Here is a 25,724-nt window from a genome sequence, read left to right as displayed (position 1 = left end):
CATCTCTGCTATGTCTGGGTCTATATCTGTATCCTCATCCTCCTTCAGCATCTCTGCTATGTCTGGGTCTATATCTGTATCCTCATCCTCCTTCAGCATCTCTGCTATGTCTGGGTCTATATCTGTATCCTCATCCTCCTTCAGCATCTCTGCTATGTCTGGGTCTATATCTGTATCCTCATCCTCCTTCAGCATCTCTGCTATGTCTGGGTCTATATCTGTATCCTCATCCTCCTTCAGCATCTCTGCTATGTCTGGGTCTATATCTGCGTATGCTCTTCTAATTATCTTTGCAGGGCTCTCCATTGACTGCAGCCCTCTCTGAATCTCTGCAACTAAAGTGGGGGGGGGGGGGGGGGGGAGTACTTATGTCTTTCGACATTACAGACATAACTGCAGGACTAAATATTAGCAAACGAGCATGTATTTACTTTATGTAAAGCTAATTTCTCACTAATCACATTTGGTTACAGCCAATGAGACTGTAGGCCTATGTGAGTCTCATATAGTTATGTTTTCCTATCACTCTGTTTTATTAACTTTGAATACATACACAGCAAGTCACCTGGCAATAATGGGCCACTCTCCCGTTGTATTTACCTGTCATTCTCCTCTCATGTCTCTGGTATGAGCTGAGATGCAAGGAAGGAATCCCTAGGACTTTGCTTATTTTCTTTAGAGCTGCATAACCAAGTTTGTGGGCTAGAAGAACCATCCTCACATTTAAATCAAATGCCACATCTCCCCTGGAGCACTCCTGCAGCATGGATGAAATGTAAACACTACTCCTAAATGCATCACGATCACCTTCACAGTCTGCACATTCTATCATGACAGAATTACAGAATCACTGGTTGATGAAGTCTATGGTGATATTCAGTCCAGTGTTTAGACACTTCAAATCATGTACAAGTTGGTTTATTTGAGACGTGGAATAAAAGCCACTGTTGGCTGGCTGCTGTCTGGTTGATCGCTGCTAGTTGTCATCTTCATCTCAACTAATTTGCGTCTCAATGCGCTGCTGCGGGCTACCTCCTTTTCCTGCTCTACCTGTACTGCCACTGCCTCGATCGACGGATCAGGGAAATTGTTTCTGTCATTCACTGCTTTTCTCGCATTGGCTAACTGAGGTCGTCTATTTTTATGCACATACTGTAGGTATATTCTTCGAGATTTTCTCATTTTGTCTCTCTTTACGTTGATTCTTCGCGGGAGATATTTTCAAACAGGGAAGTGCTGCGCAGCACGTGAGGCATTTTAACCAATCGGGTTGCCGCAAAGGGCCTTTAAATGCCAGTAACCAATCGGATGTCACGAAATTACTAATCTTTCAGCACGAAGCACTACTTCTACAAAGGATATAGCCATGTATGGACTAGCTAACGATATGCTCCGGAAAACAAGCTTTTGAATGATATATGATTCAACATGGAGAGTTTAAAAAAAATAGTGGTTGAAGTTCTACATAAAACATGCTATCAAGAACGACATTTATGGTAGGTGTAGTTGACGGAGTTGAGATAAAATTATACAAATACAGTATTGTAAAGTATTATGCTTATAAATCCAGGGTCGTTACAGTATTTCTATACATTATTGCCTTTTTATTTGTACATTTTATGAAAGTAGGGAAGTTATGGTTGCAAAATATCCCAAAATCTGAAAATAGACCGATGGAAGCAAAATCACAATTTTTGCCTGTGGTGCCTGGCCTTAAAACCACTAGAGGAAAGATAGTTATCAACACTAGCGGAAAGATGGTTTCAAACACTAGAGGAAATATAATTAAAAACACTAGAGGAAAGATAGTTATAAACACTAGAGGAAAGATGGTTATAAACACTAGAAGAAAGATGGTTATAAACACTAGAGGAAAGATGGTTATAAACACTAGAGGAAAGATGGTTATAAACACTAGAGGAAAGATGGTTATAAACACTAGAGGAAAGATGGTTATAAACACTAGAGGAAAGAGTTATAAGCACTAGAGGAAAGATGGTTATAAACACTAGAGTGAAGATGGTTATAAACACTGGATGAAAGATGGTTATAAACACGAGTAAAGATGGTTATAAACACTAGATGAAAGATGGTTATAAACACCAGAGGAAAGATAGTTATAAACACTAGAGGAAAGATAGTTACACGCACTAGTGGAAACACTAGAGGAAAGATGGTTAGAAACATGAGAGGAAAGATGGTTAGAAACATGAGAGGAAAGATAGTTATAAACATGAGAGCAAAGATAGTTATAAACACTAGAGGAAAGATGGTTATCTTCTTATGGCTGGGGGCAGTATTGAGTAGCTTGGATGAATAAGGTGCCCAGAGTAAACTGCCTGCTACTCAGGCCCAGAAGCTAAGATATGCATATAATTAGTAGATTTGGATAGAAAACACTCTGAAGTTTCTAAAATTGTTTGAATGATGTATAACAGAACTCATATGGCAGGCAAAAACCTGAGAAAAAAATCCAACCAGGAAGTGGGAAATCTGAGGTTTGTAGTTTTTCAAGTCATTGCCTATCGAATATACAGTGTCTATGAGGTCATATTGCACTTCCTAAGGCTTCCACTAGATGTCAACAGTCTTTAGAACCTTGTTTCAGGCTTCTACTGTGAAGGATGAGGGAATGAGAGCTGTTTCAACCAGGTGTCTGGCAGAGTTCCATGAGCTCACTCAGGCGCGCCCCCGTGAGAGGTAGCTGCATTCCTTCTCCTTTCTAAAGACAAGGGAATTCTCCGGTTGAAACATTATTGAAGATGTATGTTAAAAACATCCTAAAGATTGATTCTTTACATCGTTTGACATGTTTCTACGAACTGTAATGGAATTCTTTGACTTTTCGTCTGGACTAAGTGTGCCTGCGCGTCGTGAATTTGGATATTTGAACTAAACGCGCAAACAAAGAGGAGGTATTTGGACATAAATGATGGACTTTATCGAACAAAACAAACTTTTATTGTGGAACTGGGATTCCTGGGAGTGCATTCTGATGAAGATCATCAAAGGTAAGTGAATATTTATAATGCTATTTCTGACTTCTGTTGACTCCACAACATGGCGGGTACCTGTATGGCTTGTTTTTGTGTCTGAGCGCCGTACTCAGATTATTGCATGGTGTGCTTTTTCCGTAAAAAAAAGATCAAATCTGACACAGCGGTTGCATTAAGGAGAAGTTTATTTAAAGTTCCATGCATAACACTTGTATTTTCATCAACATTTATGATGAGTATTTCTGTAAATTGATGTGGCTCTCTGCAAAATCACCGGATGTTTTGGAGGCAAAACATTACTGAACATAACGCGCCAATGTAAACTAAGATTTTTGGATATAAATATGAACTTTATCGAACAAAACATACATGTATTGTGTAACATGAAGTCCTATGAGTGTCATCTGATGAAGATCATCAAAGGTTAGTGATAAATTTTATCTTTATTTCTGCTTTTTGTGAATCCTCTCTTTGGCTGGAAAAATGGCTGTGTTTTTCTGTGACTAGGTACTGACCTAACATAATCAGATGGTGTGCTTTCGTCGTAAAGCCTTTTTGAAATTGGACACTTTGGTGGGATTAACAACAAGTTTATATTTAAAATGGTGTATAATACTTGTATGTTTGAGGAATTTTATTTATGAGATTTCTGTTGTTTGAATTTGGCGCCCTGCACTTTCACTGGCTGTTGTCAAGTCGATCCCGTTAACGGGATCTCACCCGATCTCAGCCGTAAGAAGTTATAAACACTAGTGTTATAAACATTAAAGGAAAACGTTATAAACACTAGAGGAAAGGTAGTTATAAACACTAGAGGAAAGATGGTTATAAACACTAGAGGTAAGATAGTTATAAACACTAGAGGAAAGATGGTTATAAACATGAGAGGAAAGATGGTTATAAACATGAGAGCAAAGATAGTTATAAACACTAGATGAAAGATGGTTATAAACACTAGAGGAAAACGTTAAACACTAATGGAAACCGTTATAAACATTAGAGGAAAGATGGTTATAAACACTATAGGAAAGATGGTTTTAAACACTGGAGGATGTATGGTTTCAAACACTGGAGGAAAGATAGTTATAAACACTAGAGTAAAGATAGTTATTAACACTAGAGGAAATAGTTTAAAAAACTCTCAAGGAAATATAGTTATAAACATTTGAGGAAATAGTTATAAACACTGGAGGAAAGATAGTTTAAAAAAACTAGAAGAAAGATGGTTATAAACACTAGAGGAAAGATAGTTATAAACACTAGAGTAAAGATAGTTATTAACACTAGAGGAAATAGTTAAACTCTCAAGGAAATATAGTTATAAACATTTGAGGAAATAGTTATAAACACTTGAGGAAAGATAGTTAAAAAAAACTAGAAGAAAGATGGTTATAAACACTAGAGGAAAGATAGTTATAAACACTAGAAGAATGGTGCGTTATAAACACTAGAGGAAAAATTATCAACACTGGAGGAAACATAGTTACAAACACTAGAGGAAAGCGTTATCAACACTAGAGAAAAGGTAGTTATGAACACTAGAGGAAGGAGTTATGAACGCTAAAGGAAGGAGTTATAAACACTTGAGGAAAGATAGTTATAAACACTAGAGGAAAGGTAGTAATGAACACTAGAGGAAGGAGTTATAAATGCTAAAGGAAGGAGTTATAAACACTTGAGGAAAAGAGTTATAAACACTAGAGGAAATATAGTTATAAACACTAGAGGAAATATAGTTATAAACACTAGAGGAAATATAGTTATAAACACTAGAGGAAATATAGTTATAAACACTAGAGGAAAGAGTTATAAACACTAGAGGAAAGAGTTATAAACACTAGAGGAAAGCGTTATAAACCCTAAATGAAAGTTATAAACACTTGAGAAAAAGAGTTATAAACACTAGAGGAAAGATAGTTATAAACACTTGAGAAAAAAGATTTATAAACACTAGAGGAAAGATAGTTATGAACACTAGAGGAAAGATTGTTATAAACACTAAAATAAATAGTTATAAACACTTGAGGAAAGGTAGTAATGAACACTAGAGGAAGGAGTTATAAATGCTAAAGGAAGGAGTTATAAACACTTGAGGAAAAAGAGTTATAAACACTAGAGGAAATATAGTTATAAACACTAGAGGAAATATAGTTATAAACACTAGAGGAAATATAGTTATAAACACTAGAGGAAATATAGTTATAAACACTAGAGGAAATATAGTCATAAACACTAGAGGAAAGGTTGTTATAAACACTAGAGAAAAGATAGTTAACAACACTAGAGAAAAGATAGTTAACAACACTAGAGGAAAAAGTTGTTAACACTGTTGTGTCTTTGACTATGCCAGATTAATTGCTATGACATGCTATTCTATAAAATAATTTCTCCGTAATTAATATTACCTGATTGAACTAATCATGTAAATATTAATTAACTAGAGAGGGACACCACGAAAGAATATTTATAGAGCTGTTATCTTTCGAATAAACTCATAAAGATTTAGTAATAGTTTACATCCATAGCAGTCACCTTAATCGTCATTTTATTCAGTCTCATCTGAAAGTGGTAAATCCTTGTTATCTGTAAGAATCCTGGCTAACAAGTTGAATCAGCAATACAAAATCCGGTTTCATTATTTATTTACTAAATACCTAACTAATCACACAGAATCACACATACACAATGAAATCATAACTTGCTCACAAATTACGTCATACAGAAAAACGTCCCTGGCGGGCGGAATAGATATGACAGCTTGTTACACAAAGAAAAGGGGCGGGATTTTAGTGAAAGAGCGGGAGACTGGAACAGAGGCGAAGCTGTGCTATCGTAAATACAGTATCTTATGCATTCTAAATTACCGCCCATTTGAAGAAGGAAAATGCAATAAATATTTACTCTGAGCTGCGCTTCAGTAGGTTGGTGGTAGATGGACCGTGTCGCCAACCCAAGTCCTCTGTCCTTTGAAGAATGTCTCTGGTGCCTTACTGGATACGTTGGAGTAACATTGTGTGTAGTAGACGGGATACTCGGACTGTCCATCCTAACCTGCGTTTGTAGCAGCTGTTGCTAACTCAACGGCTAGGAGATATCACTTCTGTAGTGAATACGAGTTCAAAGTTCATACCATTCACAATCAAAGTCCATGCTGCTGTTGGCTTGGTTCTGTAGTTATTATCTGAACCATTCTGACACCGGATCGTCATCCTAGCGTACCCGGAACAGAAAGTTATATTTTTGTCAATGGCTTTTATAGTGGAGGGAGAGGGGTGTGTCTGAAAAGTCTATTACCCATGTCTCTTCACAGGGGCGGGCCCCTAGTTGAGCAGAAGCCCAAACTTATGAAAACACAAATCTCTCATTTGGAAGCTAAAATTAAATTTCATCTCTTCACAAATAATTTCATATTCAAACATTTGAATTAAACAACAATTCCATGTGAATCCGATACCTCTGACGTTTAGACTTTCCACAGTAGAGTTTATGTCATTCTATCATTGATGAGAATGTGTCAGAGGGCAACCGAACTGACATAATATACCTTAAGTACCACCGCATATGTTCAGTTGGTCGGATTACCAGAATATAGTTAATTTCCCCCCACTTCTGATGTTCCCAGAATCTCTATGTTAACCAAGGGGTTTTCTTATGTCACATCAGTTATAGTAGGGAGAGAGAAAAAGGGGGAAAGAGGTATTTATGACTGTCATAAACCTACCCCCAACCCAACGTCATGACAACACTAGAGGAAAGACAGTTATAAACACTCACGGAAAGAGTTATAAACACTAGAGGAAAGAGTTATAAACACTAGAGGAAAGCGTTATAAACCCTAAATGAAAGAGTTATAAACACTTGAGAAAAAAAGAGTTATAAACACTAGAGGAAAGATAGTTATAAACACTTGAGGAAAAAGAGTTATAAACACTAGAGGAAAGATAATTATTACCACTAGAGGAAAGATAGGATGTAACCCCTTCTGGTGTGTATAACTTTATGGTCTCCACACAGTCGTCTCAGGCAGATAATGAGCTTGCTTGGCTTGAGGCCTGACCGTAAAGCAGCATGTTAGGATACAACTGTTGTGTCTGGCCTGTACTACCATCGAGACACTGACACAAATAACAATATGCTGACTTTCCCCCAAATGGCTTCTTCAGTTGTGTGTTGTATTTCTGTAATTAATTCAAGTAAATATGCGTTCATGGTGAAATGACCCTCTGCTATTATTTAGTTGGAATTGATAGTGTTCAAAATTGTAAATAGATAAAAATGTATTTAAAATGTGTTTTCACTTGTTCCTTTGCAGGCGAGGATGACAGCTTGGCCCTCAAGGGGAAACTGACCGTGGGGGACATCTTCAGGAAGAACTTCAAGGTTCACGACCCTGAGGCCAAGTGGATCAACAGTGAGTACTCTATTGATGTCGTAGAGGGGTAGTCATGAGACATCCATATGGGTGATACGTCATGTATTCACTGTGGACATTCAAACAGGGTTATACATTTCCCAACAAAAGGTAAAGTTATGCTAATTAACCTGAGTTTAAGACACATTTTGAAGAATCTGTTGGGGTTGGCAGTCAAATAACTAAGGCAATTGTGACTATATAGTAGGAACTCTGTTTTCAGTTGGTCGATGTATAGGTTTAACTAAACATCAGGTAAGTTTCAACACTGAGTTCCATTGAATTGAATAGAACACTTCCACTTACTACACTGCTAGCATCGATTTGGAATCATTATTGCAACGGTGTGAATAACATCGATTGAGCCCTTTGTTCGACTAACAACACCTTCTGCACTAATGATCTCATTGCCCATCCAGTGAATCAGCTCATCTTTAGATGTTAGCAAACACAGTGTAATAAGTGTGTGTTGAATCAATGTCATGTGAAATGGCTCATCTCACTATCTTGATAGGGGTGGTTTTACCACTCTCAGATCAGTGAATCGAATACACCAGCTCATCTCTAAATGTTAACAACCATGCTGTAATAATATATGTTACTGTGTTGAATCAACGTTAGTAAGGAGCCCTGACTGGTGCTCTGTTATATACAGAGGGGTGATACTATGGGTGATCTGACCAACTCAAATGATTCAAAAGCAGAGTTAGAGATTCCCAATGCATGTGCTCAGTCCTCTACCGACTGCCTAAAAGGGTTAAATGGAACCAGTGTTTTTCTGAGACCACTTTCTCAGCCAAGCCTTAGATGACAGCAATTAGAACTAGCTATGTGTGCCTGCGTGTGTGCGTGTCAGTCAGTGTGTAGGAGTCAGTATAGTCGAAAAATGTCAAGGATTAGAAGGGTTGACAGGACTTGCTCTATCCTCTTGTGTAAAACAGTGAAAGAGTGCGTTAAGTCTCCAGTCGATCACATGAAAGTGAAGTGTGTTTTCTAGTTTTTATTTTATTTTAGTAATTTTCTATTTTATTTAACCTTTATTTAACTAGGCAAGTCAGTTAAGAACAAATTCTTATTTACAATGACGGCCTACCAAAAGGCAAAAGGGCCTCCTGCGGGGATGGGGGCTGGGATTAAAATAAATACAATATAAATATAGGACAAAACACATATCACAACAAGAGAGACAACTCTACACAAAGAGAGACCTAAGACAACAACATAGCAATGTTGCACATGTTGCCATTGAAAGAAAATAAAACTTTGACTGCAACTGTTGAAACAGAGCAGACACATTATATTAACCAACTGCTGGGTTCAATAGAATGATCAGGGCCTGACTCCTAGAGGCACTTTACAGCCAAAGGATTAATGAAGCAACTTTGATATAACTCATACCTAATGAAGCTGTCTTCTCCTATCAGCCAATAGTCTCCCATAAAGAGGGTGCAGATGGGAGAGAGTACACTGAGTATGTCCAGGCCTGTTCAAGTACTGTACAAAGCTTCCTTTCTTTATTCTTCCCTTCCCCGTCCTTGATATAATCACTGATCTGACACATTTCGGTGGTTGAGATCAAAAGCCTCTAAACATACTGCTTTCACCAATTCAGTAGCATCTGATCATTGGTGACTGTCTTACACCCAGTGTTTCTTGGGGCACACAAAATGGTTAACAAATCTATGAAAGTGAATGAGTTGCAGCAAACGGCAAAAAAAAGTAGGCACTGTTTGGATGTTAACATCTGTGCTTCTTTAAAAGTCATTCTCCTCAGGAAATGTTCCTCACTGCATGAAACACCAAGCAATTAATACTATAGTATTTTCCTGTGTCAATAGAATGCTGCGTTCTGTCACTTTGATAAGCTGATTAATAATAGCCTCCATACGTCCTCCATACTGTAGCCTACGTGGCAAGCATGCAATGGGAGTCATCTTAAAGATATGCCTTTCTACTGTAGCTGTTTATGGTTGACAGACAGCAACCTGCCTGCGGAGAAAGTCTTCTTAGGGACCCTGTAGATGCAGCTGCCAAAGAAGGAAAGAGACTAGAGGTCCATTATCGACTGATTATTTTATGTTCGTTAGCGTGTCATATTCATTTAGCGAACTTGCAATTATTGGCTTTCGAGGACAGGTCTGGAATTTACATTTTTTGTAAACCTAATTTAGCCTGGAATTATATATTTTTCGACGTTGTTGAGCCATCAATCAATTTCCTGGGAGACATTTGTAATTTAGCCTCTAGAATTTATAATGAATCAATGAGTTTATTTTGTCGCTGATAAGTCCAAATCCTTTTGGGGGTATTTTATGGCAATATAAGCTGAGTTCATTATGAATTCAGACAGCACAAGCTACTCATGGTGTTGCGATTTGAATACCCCTGCGGCCTTGTTTTATCACAATCTTTAACAGTAACCAGTGGTGTAAAGTACTTAAGTAAAATTACTTTAAAGTACCACTTAAGTCGTTTTTTGGGGTATCTATACTCTACTATTTATATTTTTACTTTTACTTTTACTTCAGTACATTCCTAACGAAAATAATCTACTTTTTACTCCATACATTTTCCCTGACACCCAAAGTTACATTTTGAATGCTTAAGCAGGACAGGAAAATTGTCCATTCACGCACTTATCAAGAGAACATCCCTGGTCATCCCTACTGCCTCTGATCTAGCAGCCTTACTAAACACAAGTTTATCCCAGTAATCTATAAAAGTAACCTTGTTTCATCACAATCTATAACAGTAACCTTTTTTCATCACAATCTATTAATAGGTTGCACCTCCGTCACTCGGTTGCGTCATGCCATTGTTATGAACGTTCTCAAGCCATCCTCTATCAGCGGCGCCATAGTGGTGCCCTAAAGTGGTGATAAGCCCAGTCATTCTGGACGGATGCTAACTACTGTTAGTCTAAATTACACTATATTTCCTGGAAATACAATGACATTGCCAAAGTAGTCAAATATTTATTAGGAAACAACTTTTCCAGCATTATTATGTCATTAAATTAAATTACTTTAGACAGATGCCAATGTTGTCATTAGCTAACAAAGTTCGTCAAAAATAGCCAGCAATGCTAACGTTAGCAAGCAAAAATCCTGTGGCCTCCCCTCAATCTTAGCTAGCTATCTAACGTTATACTGCATCTAAAGTTAATCTGGTGACATCAAAATGACAAAAGTTTTTCCTACTAATTATTTGCCTCCTTTTGAATGTCATTGTATTTCCAAGCCACTGTAATGCACTTTTGATGAAATCTTCATTAGCGCTCATTGACGATGCATTGAGTAGAATGCTCAGTCTGGCATCAGTCCAAAACGAATGTTCAAAACAATATTTTGACAAAACATGAAACCCATGAATAACAGTAACCTTGTTTCATCACAATCTATAACAAGAACCTTGTTTCATCACAATCTATAACAGGAACCTTGTTTCATCACAATCTATAACAGGAACCTTGTTTCATCACAATCTATAACAGGAACCTTGTTTCATCAAAATCTATAACAGGAACCTTGTTTCATCAAAATCTATAACCGTAGCCTTGTTTCATCACAATCTATAACAGGAACCTTGTTTCATCACAATCTATAACAGGAACCTTGTTTCATCACAATCTATAACAAGAACCTTGTTTCATCAAAATCTATAACAGGAACCTTGTTTCATCAAAATCTATAACAGGAACCTTGTTTCTTCACAATCTATAACAGGAACCTTGCATCATTGTTTGCCTCCATGGAACTCTCCTACATTAGCCTGGTCCCAGATCTATTTGTGCGGTCTTGCCAACTCCTATGGTTATTGTCATGCCAAAATGACCATAGAAGTTGGCAACAGCACAAGAGATCTGGCACCAGGTTACTTCTGTATCTATTTGCCCTTAAAGATGTAATCCGCAGTAGGCAGAAATAGCGCCATGGCCGCCTCACCACCGTTGTTATTATTTCTGTTGCAGAGCTGAGGAGCGTTGCGCAGCCTGTTAAAATACATTGCAGCACATATTGTGCTCTTCTATCGCTCGTGCAATGATGTCCGAGGGGAAAAAACAGTTCGTTGTTTGCATTAACTTCTTTGTTGTCGTAATATTGCAAATGGACGTGGCTGTTTCACCATGAAGGATTTCAGCTTTAAAGACCCCCATCACCATTCTAAACAAATCCACCGCCCATCATCATTGGATTTAGTCCGCTACATCATTTTTCTATTAGTGTATCCCATTGATATTCTGTGTATGTCTATCTCCAGCATAAAATCACAATCAAACGCATGCAGCAAAAGCATAAACATAATTTTCATCCAGCAATGATAAATGAAAACCTGGTTCAATATTATTGCATGGTTTCTAGCAGCTGCTCTCTGTTTGAATGAAGCAGTATAACCTTGTACGGCTATACTGACTTCTACACACTGGTCGACACACACACACACACCACACACACACACTCCTGTCCTCCTGTCTGATGTATGCTAAACATGTAGGGAGAAGAGATTTGCTGAACGCCATCAAGCAAACAGACATGATTGGCCAAATAAGTATCTTTTAACCTTGATCAGAGCTGATGACTGACCTGGATGGTGATTTGCCTGAGAGCAGCACCACAAGCAAAGTAGTGCCCCCTAGTGTCAAAGCTTAATTTTACAGCTTAATTTTATAGAATGCAAGTCTTTCATTACATTCAGATTATGATTTTAATGGTCTAGCCGGCCCGTGACCTGATTCAATACGGCCCGTGGAATCATGCTCAGATCACATAAAGAATTTGCGATAGTAAAGTTTTGAATAACATATTTGTTATTTAAATTAAAAACTCAATGAATAGTCGCCTTTGTGTAATGATTTAACTCCCACCGCTTGTGGGACATTTATTTTGAAGGCACGTATAAATAACAACTGCACGAGGACAGACAGTGACTGACAAGCTGACACACATATCACAGTTACAAGCTAACTAGAAATTGCGCAAAAAGTTGTTTCTCAAAGATTTCAAAGAAAAGGAAAGTAGACAATGAATGTAGGGTGTTCCAGCAAGAGTGGACATCGAAATATTTCTTTATTGAGGTATCAGGGAAGCTGTGTGCTTAGAGTGCAAAGAGAGCATCGCTGTCTTGAAAGACTACAACTTGTCACCACACTTCCAGACGAAGCATGCAGAGAAATATAGGAATATCTCTTCTGAGCAGAGGGCAAGTGCATCGAAAGAGTTGCTTTCTCAGTTGCAAAAGCAGCAAGGACTTTTCAGAAAGCTGTGTTCAGCAAACAACGGAATTGCGAGAGCTAGCTATGTACTGTCCCACAAAATTGCTAAACATAGCAAGCCATTCGCTAAGGGAGAATTCATTAAAGAATGTTTAATTGACTCTGCATCAAAACTTTGCCCCGACAAGAAAGAGCTGTTTGAAAATGTTTCCCTGTCAAGATGTTGAGGACATCACAGAGAATATGGAACAACAGTTGAAAGACAATGTAAAGGATTTCACCTATTTCTCCTTGGCCCTGGATGAGAGCAGTGATGCATGTGACATGGCGCAGTTGTTGATATTCTTACGAGGCATAACCCCAGACTTTGAGTTTACAGAAGAGCTTGCTTCAGTGCTGTCAATGAAGAGCACAACCACAGGGAAAGATTTATTGGAGGAGGTTAATTAATAAGTGTGGGGCAAAGCTGGGACTGAGTTTTGAAAAGTTATCCAGTGTGACCACTGATGGGTGCCCAAACTTGACAGGAAAAAACGTTGGCCGTTTGAAAAGGATACAAGATTAAGTAGCTGAGCTGAACCCAGATCAGAAAATGATTTTCCTGCATTGTATTATTCATCAGGAGGTGCTCTGAAAATGTGGTATGAAAATGAATCCATGTTGTGGATAATTCACTAAAGTGGTAAACTTCATAAGAGCAAACTCTTTAAACCACAGGCAGTTTGTCTCACTGTTGGAAGAGACAGAGTCGGGTCATGTAGATCTCCTCTACCACATAAATGTGACATGGCTGAGTTTGGGGAAGGTGCTTAAAAGGGTGTGGGACCTGAAGTCGGAGATTGCTGAGTTTTTGCAAATGAAAGGAAAATATGTGGATTTCCCTCAACTGCAAGGTAAAGAATAGTTGGCTGAATTTGCCTTCACCGTGAACATTATGGCCCTCATGAATTAACTGAATTCCAAACTACAAGGGAAGGGCCTTTTTGCACATCAGATGTACAGCCTTGTCAAAACCTTCAAGGGAATATTACTCCTCCTGACCTGCCAAGTAGAAGCCAACAATCTCACCCACCTTCCGACACTACTAGTCTGTTCCCTATCAGATGACCATCGCTGTTGCGTGCTTTGAACGGTGAGTTTTCTCATCGTTTTGAGGATTTCAAAGTGTTGGAAAATGACATGCTGTTGGTTTCCTCTCCTTTCACCTTCAATGTGGATAACACTCCCACTGACCTGCAACTTGAGCTTATCGATCTTCAGTCTGATGCAGTGATTGGAGAACTATTTAAAACAATGTCACTGACAAGGTTCTATGCATCTCTCGATGAACAAAACATTCCAAAGATTAGGAGTCATGCTCAGAAGATGTTTGTACTGTTTTGGTCAACCTATGTATGTGAACAGACATTTTCAGTGATGAAATATAACAAGTCAAGGCACAGATCATCTCCTACTGACTCTCACCTCTCAGCAACCCTGAGTATAGCGACGTCAGAAACTATACCTGACGTCACTGCTTTAGTCAATGCCCATCAGAGACTTCACTCCTCACACTGATTCAGAAGTTTAAATGTAATGTTGAGCTTTCTCTCTTTCTTGTTGTTTGTTTTTGCATACCCGTTAACAAGAGTTTTGTCCATGGTGCTGAATGCACAGTGTACTTTTCCCTCCGTGTAGTTCATTGCATGTTTAATAATGAAAATACCTACCAAGAGGGGAACATGGATGTGTTTTATTTCTGTGCATGTTAAAAAAGTAAAATAAGTAGCATATCTGGATGTGATTTACAGTAGATATATCTGTCAACACAGTCATGCACATGATGTATAATCCTGTAAATGCAAAAATATATTCTAATGTGGCCATGGAAAATAATTGCCCAGGCCTGGTCTAGCAGCATAGCCGCGGGAAGATGTTTGGAGGTGGGGCCCAGGGAAAAAATGTTTTGCCCGCGCTACAGACGGCTATATCGGTCCGCTATTAGAGGACTAGTAAAGACCCAGCTCCCTACTTTTGTGAATAAAAAATAAAAAATAAAATGGTATAAATATTTTTGACATTCCGATTTTTCAGGGGGTGCTGCAGCAACCGCAGCACCCCTACTTACCCACGGCTATGGCTAGCCCAGGGTTTCCCAAACTCGGTCCTCTGGACCCCAAGTGTGGCATGTTTTGCCCCGAACACTACACAGCTGATTCGAATTATCAAAGCTTGATAATTAGTTAATTATTTGAATCAGCTGTGCAGTGCTTTGGCAAAAAACTAAACGTGCTCCCCTTGGAGTCCCGAGGACCGAGTTTGGGAAACCCTGGGCTAGCAAGTCATTATAAATTAATTGGAATGGCACGAAGTGAATACAGCAGTATCTGACCAATCCAGGCATTCTCCTCTGTAGTCTGTGTGGTTGTGTCCCTCTTGAAAAGAAAAACTGCAATAACAAAACAAAAAACTAAGTGAAGCACACTTTAACCTCAGTGACCAGTGCTAGTAATTGAATAGGAAACGATTTGACTATAGCTAACTCAACCAACCACAACACTCACTGTCCTCAATAAGAAGCTTCACTATGTCCTCAATAAGAAGCTTCACTATGTTCTCAATAAGAATCTTCACTATGTTCTCAATAAGAAGCTTCACTATGTCCTCAATAAGAAGCTTCACTATGTTCTCAATAAGAAGCTTCGCTATGTTCTCAATAAGAAGCTTCACTATGTTCTCAATAAGAAGATTCGCTATGTTCTCAATAAGAAGCTTCACTATGTTCTCAATAAGAAGCTACACTATGTCCTCAATAAGAAGCTTCACTATGTTCTCAATAAGAAGCTTCACTATGTCCTCAATAAGAAGCTTCACTATGTTCTCAATAAGAAGCTTCATTTTGTCCTCAATAAGAAGCTTCACTATGTTCTCAATAAGAAGCTTCACCATGTCCTCAATAAGAAGCTTCACTATGTCCTCAATAAGAAGCTTCATTATGTCCTCAATAAGAAGCTTCATTATGTCCTCAATAAGAAGCTTCACTATGTCCTCATTCAATGTTGTGTATTAGCCATTTCCTCACAGCAGGTATAGCAATAAATATTCCTGTTAAACCAAAACCACATTCTGTGTGTTTTTAGTCTTTTCATGTTTATTCTAATTTACTCCAGGCTGCCCTATGCAAATTGTACTCTTGCTTGTTGCGTTGAGCGGCGTGCTGTGGCTCTGAGACAGAAAAAATAATAATTTAAGAACGTGATCGCCATGATAAGGAGGTTTAATGTTGCCGTTATGGGGCTGGTTTGATGCCGGCCGGTGGACTCGCAGGATTCTAGCAATGGGCTGGGGGTAAAAAATGAGTCTCAGAGGCGACCTTGATCGGTGTTGCTGATAACCATAAATCAAGGTAAAAACTCCTATCCAGCCCACCGGACAGGAGCCATCGGCAGCTCACACACTATTCCCTCCCGTCTCCTACTTTGGGGAATGGGTTCATACAATACGCTATACAGATATTATGGCAAGGCTCTCCGCTGTGGAATTGTATTGTTGTATTAGGGAGGCTTGACTATGGCCCCTTTCAGAGATAAGGTCGTCCTATTCAAATGGTAAACGGTTTCTTCAAGTCATGGGTTGAGGTGTAGAGCCTGGAATAAAGGAAAAGACATGGGAAAAAGTTGAAGTATATGTATTTGTTTTCTTCAATAGACATCCTCAAGATGACTAGAAAACTCAATAGAGGGTAAGCTTCCCTCCACGTATACAGTACAAAGAGATGGTAAGCTTCCCTCCACGTATACAGTACAAAGAGATGGTAATATTCCCTCCACGTATACAGTACAAAGAGATGGTAATATTCCCTCCACGTATACAGTACAAAGAGATGGTAATATTCCCTCCACGTATACAGTACAAAGAGATGGTAAGCTTCCCTCCACGTATACAGTACAAAGAGATGGTAATATTCCCTCCACGTATACAGTACAAAGAGATGGTAAGCTTCCCTCCATGTATACAGTACAAAGAGATGGTAATATTCCCTCCACGTATACAGTACAAAGAGATGGTAAGCTTCCCTCCACATATACAGTTCAAAGAGATGGTAATATTCCCTTCACGTATACAGTACAAAGAGATGATAAGCTTCCCTCCACGTATACAGTACAAAGAGATGGTAATATTCCCTACACGTATACAGTACAAAGAGATGGTAAGCTTCCCTTCACGTATACAGTACAAAGAGATGGTAATATTCCCTACACGTATACAGTACAAAGAGATGGTAAGCTTCCCTTCACGTATACAGTACAAAGACATGGTAAGCTTCCCTCCACGTATACAGTACAAAGACATTGTAATATTCCCTCCACGTATACAGTACAAAGACATGGTAATATTCCCTCCACGTATACAGTACAAAGACATGGTAATATTCCCTCCACGTATACAGTACAAAGACATGGTAATATTCCCTCCACGTATACAGTACAAAGACATGGTAATATTCCCTCCACGTATACAGTACAAAGACATGGTAATATTCCCTCCACGTATACAGTACAAAGACATGCGTGAATATTATTCACAATCCGACCTCCATCCTAAAATATCAATAATAATTGTACAAACAGAGGGTAAGGAGCAGCTTAAATAGAAACCTGAGCTGTAATTCATGTCTAAAATTAAGCCATTTAAATTCAGGGTATACATCCTGCAGGGGTCAATTCTGGGTCCTGTACTTTTTACTGTTTACATTAACAATGTTGACTTGTCTGTTAAAAAAGAAAATGTCACCTGCACTTTTATAACGATGATACTGTTGTGTATACTATTGCCCCCACTGTTGACCAGGTTCTATTTGAACTACAGTCTGCCTTCATTGTTTTACAGAAAAACAAATCAAATATTTTTTTATGCTAACAGATCCCTCTGTACATATTAACTTATAGTTTGCCCCCACGCTTATAGGCTATGTGTTTGTGGATTGACTGAAGTGAATCAACCTACGGCAGCCAAGGTGATAATGGCTGGGATACATTTTGCTGATCTCCAAATGGCATTTTAAAGTTTTTAAATTGTATAGGAATGCAGTAAATTAGCTTCAACTTTCTTAAAATGTCTTGGGGGGTGTAAATAGCCTATTAGCTATACAAATAGCCGCTATACTCACATTAACTCAGCACCGGGATTGAAAACTATAATCTAACACATACAGAGGGACCTGGTAGCATAACACATATTTTATTAACAAAAGGTATAAAAAAAATAGGTTTGCTTTACAGAACTTTTTTGCTTTTGCAATTTTACAGCAAATTTTGCCATGGGGTGGGGAGACGGTTTCGCAGTTTTAAAAAGCCATGCTAATATGATATCTGAATAAGAGTGACTAACAAAATCAAGGCCCCTGGGCGCGTGCGCTGCGTGCCAGGTCGGTAATCCGGACATGATTACTACAAGTTTAGATAGCTGGCAAGACTAACTACACTAATTAAATTTTTTTAAATTTTCTTTACTGACATAGGCTAATTACAGTGCCATCAGAAAGTATTCACACCCCTTGGCTTTTTCCACATTGTTGTGTTACAATTTGTATTTATAAAAAATAAATAAATGAAAGTTGAAAGCTGAAATGTCTTGAGTCAATAAGTATTCAACTCCTTTGTTATGGAAAGCCTAAATACGTTCAAGAGTAAAAATTCACATAAAATGTTTTTGCTTAACAAGTCCCATAAGTTGCATGAACTCACTCTGTTTGGAATAATAGTGTTTAACATGATTTTTTATTGACTACCTCATCTCTGTACCCCACACATACAATTATCTGTAAGGTACCTCAGAGGTGCAGTACATTTCAAACACAGATTCAACCACAAAGACCAGGGAGGTTTTCCAATGACTCGCAAAGAATGGCACTTCATGGTAGATAGGTTAAAAAGAGAAGACATTGAATATTTGTAAAATTTTATTTCACCTTTATTTAACCAGGTAGGCCAGTTGAGAACAAGTTCTCATTTACAACTGCGACCTGGCCAAGATAAAGCAAAGTAGTGCGACAAAAAACAACACAGAGTTACACATGGTATAAACAAAAGTACAGTCAATAACAATAGAAAAATCTATATACAGTGTGTGCAAATGGAGTAAGGAGGTAAAGCAATAAATAGGCCATAGTAGCGAAGTAATTACAATTTAGCAAATTAACACTGGAGTGATAGATGTGCAGGTGATGATGTGCAAGTAGAAATACTGGTGTGCAAAAGAGCAAAAAAAGTAAATAAAAACAATATGGGGGTGAGGTGGGTAGTTGGATGGGCTATTTACAGACGGGCTGTGTACAGCTGCACCGATCGGTGAGCTGCTCAGATAGCTGATGCTTAAAGTTAGTGACGGAGATATAAGTCTCCAACTTCAGCGATTTTTGCAATTCGTTCCAGTCATTGGCAGCAGAGAACTGGAAGGAAAGGAGGCCAAAGCAGGTGTTGGCTTTGGGGATGACCAGTGAGATATACCTGCTGGAGCGCCTGCTACGGGTGGGTGTTGTTATGGTGACCAGTGAGCTGAGATAAGGCTGAGCTTAACCTAGCAAAGACTTATAGATGACCTGGAGTCAGTGGGTATGGCGACGAATATGTAGCAAGAGCCAGCCAACGAGAGCATACAGGTCGCAGTGGTGGGTGGTATATGGCGCTTTGGTGACAAAACGGATGGCACTGTGATAGACTGCATCCAGTTTGCTGAGTAAAGTGTTGGAGGCTATTTTGTAAATGACATCGCCGAAGTCGAGGATTGGTAGGATAGTCAGTTTTACAAGGGTATGTTTGGCAGCGTGAGTGAAGGAGGCTTTGTTGCGAAATAGGATGCCAATTCTAGATTTAATTTTGGATTGGAGATGCGTAATGTGAGTCTGGAAGGAGAGTTTACAGTCTAGCCAGACACCTAGGTATTTGTAGTTGTCCACATATTCTAAGTCAGAACCGTCCAGAGTAGTGATGCTAGTCGGGCGGGCAGGTGCGGGCAGCGATCGGTTGAAGAGCATGCATTTAGTTTTACTAGCGTTTAAGAGCAGTTGGAGGCCATGGAAGGAGTGTTGTATGGCATTGAAGCTCGATTGGAGTTTTGTTAACAGAGTGTCCAAAGAAGCGTCTGCATAGAGGTGGATCAAGGAATCACCCGCAGCAAGAGTGGCATAATTGATATATACAGAGAAAAGAGCTGGCCTGACAATTGAACTCTGTGGTACCCCCATAGAGACTGCCAGAGGTCCAGACAACAGGCCCTCTGATTTGACACACTGAACTCTATCTGAGAAGTAGTTGGTGAACCAGGCGTGACAGTCATTTGAGAAACCAAGGCTGTTGAGTCTGCTAATAAGAATACGGTTATTGACAGAGTTGAAAGCCTTGGCCAGGTCGATGAAGACGGCTGCACAGTACTGTTTTTTATCGATGGCGGTTATGATATCGTTTAGTACCTTGAGTGTGGCTGAGGTGCACCCGTGATTCGAAATGGTCAGTGATTTGTTTGTTAACTTGGCTTTCGAAGACTTTGGAAAGGCAGGGCAGGATGGATATAGGTCTGTAACAGTTTGAGTCTAGAGTGTCACCCCCTTTGAAGAGGGGGATGACCGCAGCAGCTTTCCAATCTTTAGGAATCTCGGACGATACAAAAGAGAGGTTGAACAGACTAGTATTAGGGGTTGCAACAATGGCGGCGGATAATTTTAGAAAGAGATGGTCCAGATTGTCTAGCCCAGCTGATTTGTACGGGTCCAGGTTTTGCAGCTCTTTCAGAATATCTGCTATCTGGTTTGGGTGAAGGAGAAGCTGGGGAGGCTTGGGCAAGTCGCTGCGGGGGGGGGTGCGGAGCTGATGGCCAGGGTTGGGGTAGCCAGGAGGAAAGCACAGCCAGCCGTAGAGAAATGCTTCTTGAAATTCTCGATTATCATGGATTTATCGGTGGTGACAGTGTTTCCTAGCCTCAGAGCAGTGGGCAGCTGGGAGGAGGTGCTCTTATTCTCCATGGACTTTACAGAATATCCCTTTGATCATGGGGAAGTTATTAATTACACTTTGGATGGTGTATCAATACACCTAGTCACTAAAAAGATACAGACGTCCTTCCTAACTCAGTTGCCGAAGAGGAAGGAAACCGCTCACCATGATGCCAATGGGGACTTTTAAACAGTTGCAGAGTTTAATGGCTGTGATGATAGGAGAAAACTGAGGATGGATCAACAACGTTGTAGTTACTCCACAAAACTAATCTAATTAACAGAGTGAAAAGAAGCCTGCACAGACTAAAAAAAATCCAAATCATGCATCCTGTTTGCAACAAGGCACTAAAGTAATATTGGCAAAAATGTGGCAAAGCAATTCACTTTTTGTCCTGAAGTGTTACGTATGTTTGGTGCAAATCCAATACAACACATTGCTGAGTACCACTCTCCATATTTTCAATCATAGTGATGACTGCATCATGTTATGGGTATTCTTGTAATAGTTAAGGACTGGGGAGTTTTTCAGGATAAAAAAGAAACGGAATGGAGCTAAGCACAGGCAAAATCCTAAAGGAAAACCTAGTTCAGTCTGCTTTCTACCAGACAATGGGAGATTAATTCACCTTTCTGCAGGACAATAACTTAAAACACAAGGCCAAATCTACACTGGAGTTGCTTACCAAGAAGACTGGCTGAGTTACAGTTTTGACTTAAATGTACTTGAAAATCTATGGCAAGACCTGAAAATGGTTGTCTAGCAATGATCAACAACCAATTTGACAGAATAGAAAAGAATAATGGGCAAATGTTGCACAATCCAGGTGTGGAAAGCTCTTAGGGACTTACACAGAAAGACTCACAGCTGTAATCGCTGCCGAAGGTGCTTCTACAAAGTATTGACTCGGGGGTGTGAATACTTATGTAAATTAGATATTTCTGTATGTCTTTTAAAATAAATTAGCAAAAATGTCTAAAACCATGTTTTCACTTTGTCATTATGTGATATCGTTTGTAACGGTAGCTAACACTGTTCCATACAGATTTTGCGTACCGCGGCATTCAAACGAGGCTGCGATGAAAACTAATGGGACTGTAGCGACTGTGTTGGCATCAAAATCCAGGGCGTTGATTGACATGGTATTGGACCAATAGTATTCGAGAAAAGTTGCAAAAACTGACCCCTCTGACGCTGTACGATACATTGTGACATATCACGACGTATCGTACGTCACGCATTATGCAACACATTGTGTGCCGTACAGCGTCTTTCCACCAGGGGTAGCGCCTCTCTTGCAGATTAAAAACAAGTGAAAGGGACAGGGAAAGGGGATATCTCGTCAATTGTACAACTGAATGCATTCATTTTTCGTGTTATCACTGCAAGCCATCATGACTCTCAAAAGTCGCAACAGCCGCAATTTACTTGTGAAGTTAACTTTAGCCCCGACCTAAAAACCCTATTCAAATTTGTTTAATAAAAAAAAATCGCCTTTTTAGGTATATAATGACACGTTATATAAACTCTTTATAGTGTTTTATAAACATTTTAGAGGTGATAAGTTGGACAAATCAGGTGAAAAAATCAGTTTCCCTACACAACATATCTCCCCCTTTCACTATTACTCAGTAGCCTTCGCTTCCCCCTCGCAAGTTTTAAAATGACCAGGCGGAGCTCCATTGCCTTCTTCAATCATGCAGAGACGGGTAGCATGAAGGTCACGTCATTGATTTCGCTGGAAAACAGAAAAATTGTGCTTTACAAAGGTATTCATATTACACTTGACCTGGAAGTATACATTTTTGTGGCCGCTAAAATACGGTCACGTGTATGAAACACTGTCAAGTACGGAAGTTTGTTAGTTATCGTTAGATGGGTGAGAGAGAAAAATCGATACTGAACAAAAATATAAACGCAACATGTGAAGTGTTGGTCCCATGTTTCATGAGCTGAAATAAAAGAGTTAGGTAAATCAGCTTTTAGTTTTTTTGCACCGTGTTTGTGGAACTATCGTCAAAATCTTCTTAAATGTTTTGGTGCCTCTAGGGCAATTCAGAAAGCTGATTGAGGACCTTATTGCTGATGAATGTGTTAGTTTTTTTATCGCCATGTTTTTCTTTCTTTCTGCTTGTATTTTGTATTTATATTTTGATGTGTGTATTTCTGTAATGTTTCTGTATTTCATCTGTAAAAAAGACCTTGGTCTCAGTATGACTCCCTGATAAAATAAAGGATAAAAAAATATATTTTTTAATGACATGATGCATAAGACCAGAGACCTGCTGCTTAACTTTCTCCCAGACATCTTTGCCCTCTTGCCGATTTCAACTTCCCCCTTAATCACTTTATCCTGGCGCCAGGTCTGGGCTTGTATCGTTTTTTATCAGTCTAACCATCATCCGCTCAGCCTTCAGGAGGACAAATGACCCGGAACAAGAAAATAAAATATATTTCACACCTAGCTTTACATTGTAACCTCAACTCACCTGTCATTTAATGATGTTCAGGTTGTAAAGCTGGTTGTAATTTCAACCAGCTTTGCCCGCTGAGAAGCTGTATGGAAGAAAGATATCTCTCTGTAGTCAATTATCGGGTTATACACTGAACAAAAATATAAACGCAACATGTAAAGTGTTGGTCCCATGTTTCATGAGCTGAAATAAAAGATCCCATACATATTTCATGTGCATGGCATATGGAGAAGCTAATTAAACAGCATGATCATTACACAGGTGCCCCTTCTGCTGGGGACAATAAAAGGCCACTCTAAAATGTGCAGTTTTGTCACACAACACAACGCCACAGATGTCTCAAGTTTTGAGGAAGCATGCAATTGGCATTCTGACTGCAGGAATGTCTACCAGAGCTGTTGCCAGAGAATTGAATGTTCATTTTTCTACCATAAGCCACCTCCAACGTTATTTTAGAGAATTTGGCAGTACGTTCAGCTGGCCTCACAACCGCAAACCACGTGTATTTAATAATAAACAACTAGGCAAGTCAACTAGGCAAGTAGTTTTTAACTAGGCAAGTCAGTAAAGAACAAATTCTTATTTACAATGACGGCCTAGGAACAGTGGGTTAACTGCCTTGTTCAGGGGCAGAATTACATATTTTTACCTCGTCAGCTCAGGGATTCTGTCACGGATCCCTCCGGAACTTTCATCACGCACACATGTTCCCTAGTCCTACTGATTAGTATTTGTATATATGTGCCCTTTGGTTTCCATGGTCTTGTCAATTATTGTTACAATGTCCGTTGATGCGTGTGAGTACCTGTGCTGTGTGTTTTGGGCTTTTGTGCTCTTGTGGATTGCACAGATGATTATGGGTCTCGTCCCGTGTGTTAATCATTGTGCGTGCGTGTATTATTTATTTGAGGTACTCCTTGCTCTTTTGATTGGGTTTCAACCCTGTGTTTTTGTTACGTGTTTGTTTGGTCTTCGTCCCCGTGCCCTTACACGGCACGCCGTAATTTGGGCTTAATAAAAAAAACTATTACGCATTCCTGCGTCTGTCTCCCGAATCATTTATACCAACGTGACAGAATAATCGACCATTGAGGGAGACAACGGGAATGGCCCATTCAACGAAGCTGCGACTGGTCCGTCCGGCGCCGCTGCAACTTCGACAGCTACAACTGGGTCGTCCGACGACGCAACTTCAGCAGCCACAACTGGTCCGTCCGGCGCCGCCGCAACTTCGCCAACTGGCCCATCCGACGACGACGCAACTTCGTCAGCTGCATCGGGTCCTGATCGACCCGCACTGCGTTCCTGTGATTGTCCTGGAGGCCGGTGTCGTTGCGCAGCACGTCGGGGGGGGGGGGGGGGGGGGGGTTTGCATTTCACAATTGCATTTCATGGATGGCAATTTGAATGTACAGAGATACCGTGACAAGCTCCTGAGGCCCATTGTTATGCCATTCATCCACCGCCATCACCTCATGTTTCAGCACGATAATGTGCGGCCCCATGTCGCAAGGATCTGTTCACAATTCCTGGAAGCTGAAAATGTCCCAGTTCTTCCATTGCATGTATACACACAAGACATTTCACCCATTGAGCATGTTTTGGATGCTCTGGATTGACGTGTATTTAACAGCGTGTTCCAGTTCCCGCCAATATTCAGCAACTCCGCACAGCCATTGAAAAGGAGTGGGACAACATTCCACTGGCCAAAATCAACAGCCTGATCAACTCTAAGCGAAGGAGATGTGTCGTGCTGCATGAGGCAAATGGTGGTCACACCAGATGCTGACTGGTTTTCTGATCCACACCCCTACTTTTTTTTTTAAAGGTATCTGTGACCCACAGATGCATATCTGTATTACAAGTGATGTGAAATCCATAGATTATGGTCTAATGAATTGATTTCAATTGACTGATTTCCTTATATAAACTGTAACTCAGCAAAATCTTTGAAATTGTTGCATGTTGTGTTTATATTTTTGTTCAGTATTTGGATAAATGTATGAGTATTCTTGGTGTGTTCATTGCTGGCACTCAGCGGTACTATAATGCGGCATAGTACCAGAACTCAGGACTTACAGATGAAAGATTGAGAGGAAGTGGAACACTCTCGCTCATTGTCAGAACAGCCTGAACAGACTGAATGGGCTGATGCAGCTCCCTGAAAAAGAATGGAGGGAATGGGACAAGGAGAGAGAGGGAGAAATGGAAGCAGAAGGAGAGAATAGTCCTTAACATGGCTGGTTGAGGGGGTGACTACGATATCCAACAGGCCTGGGAACTTAGTATTTCTGAATCATTTGGCATCAAAACACTTTTTGGACAGATTTACTATGCGATTGCAGCAAGTGCAAAGCTTGAATTTGTTTGTTTTTAAGGAAATTGAACTTGGAGTACAGAACAAAAATAAAAGAATGAGCTTGAGGAGAAGGTATCATTTAAGTAAATAGTTATATTTTAGATTTGTCCTTGGTGTTTTATCCCTTACTGAGAAAAGCATTGCAAACACATAATAAATATGTTTCAGTAATAATCCTTGGATTGGAAAGTAGCCTAAAGCTTTTCTTCAGTTCATTGAAAGCTAGCCTGGTGGCCACAGTAGCGCTGACTGTGGATGTGCATATTATTATCTCATTCTAATGAAGCTGTCATCTACAGTTA

General features: G+C 39.6%; 1 protein-coding gene and 1 pseudogene across 6 annotated transcripts in view; both read left to right on the top strand.

The window, feature by feature from the left end:
* Positions 1-25,724, top strand: part of LOC139531721 (A-type potassium channel modulatory protein DPP6-like) — a 341,641-nt gene that overhangs the window by 272,104 nt on the left and 43,813 nt on the right. For all 6 annotated transcript variants that reach the window (XM_071328431.1, XM_071328433.1, XM_071328432.1 and 3 more), the window contains one exon: positions 7,309-7,407. In XM_071328431.1, coding sequence (XP_071184532.1) covers positions 7,309-7,407 — 99 coding nt within the window. The remainder of the gene's footprint in view (positions 1-7,308; positions 7,408-25,724) is intronic.
* On the top strand, positions 12,863-14,176 carry LOC139531397 (general transcription factor II-I repeat domain-containing protein 2A-like; annotated as a pseudogene).

Source organism: Salvelinus alpinus, chromosome 10 (assembly GCF_045679555.1).
Source record: "Salvelinus alpinus chromosome 10, SLU_Salpinus.1, whole genome shotgun sequence".
Taxonomy (NCBI): Eukaryota; Metazoa; Chordata; class Actinopteri; order Salmoniformes; family Salmonidae; genus Salvelinus; species Salvelinus alpinus.
The sequence above is the reverse complement of the archived record's forward strand: the minus strand, read 5'-3'. Positions and strand labels throughout refer to the sequence as shown.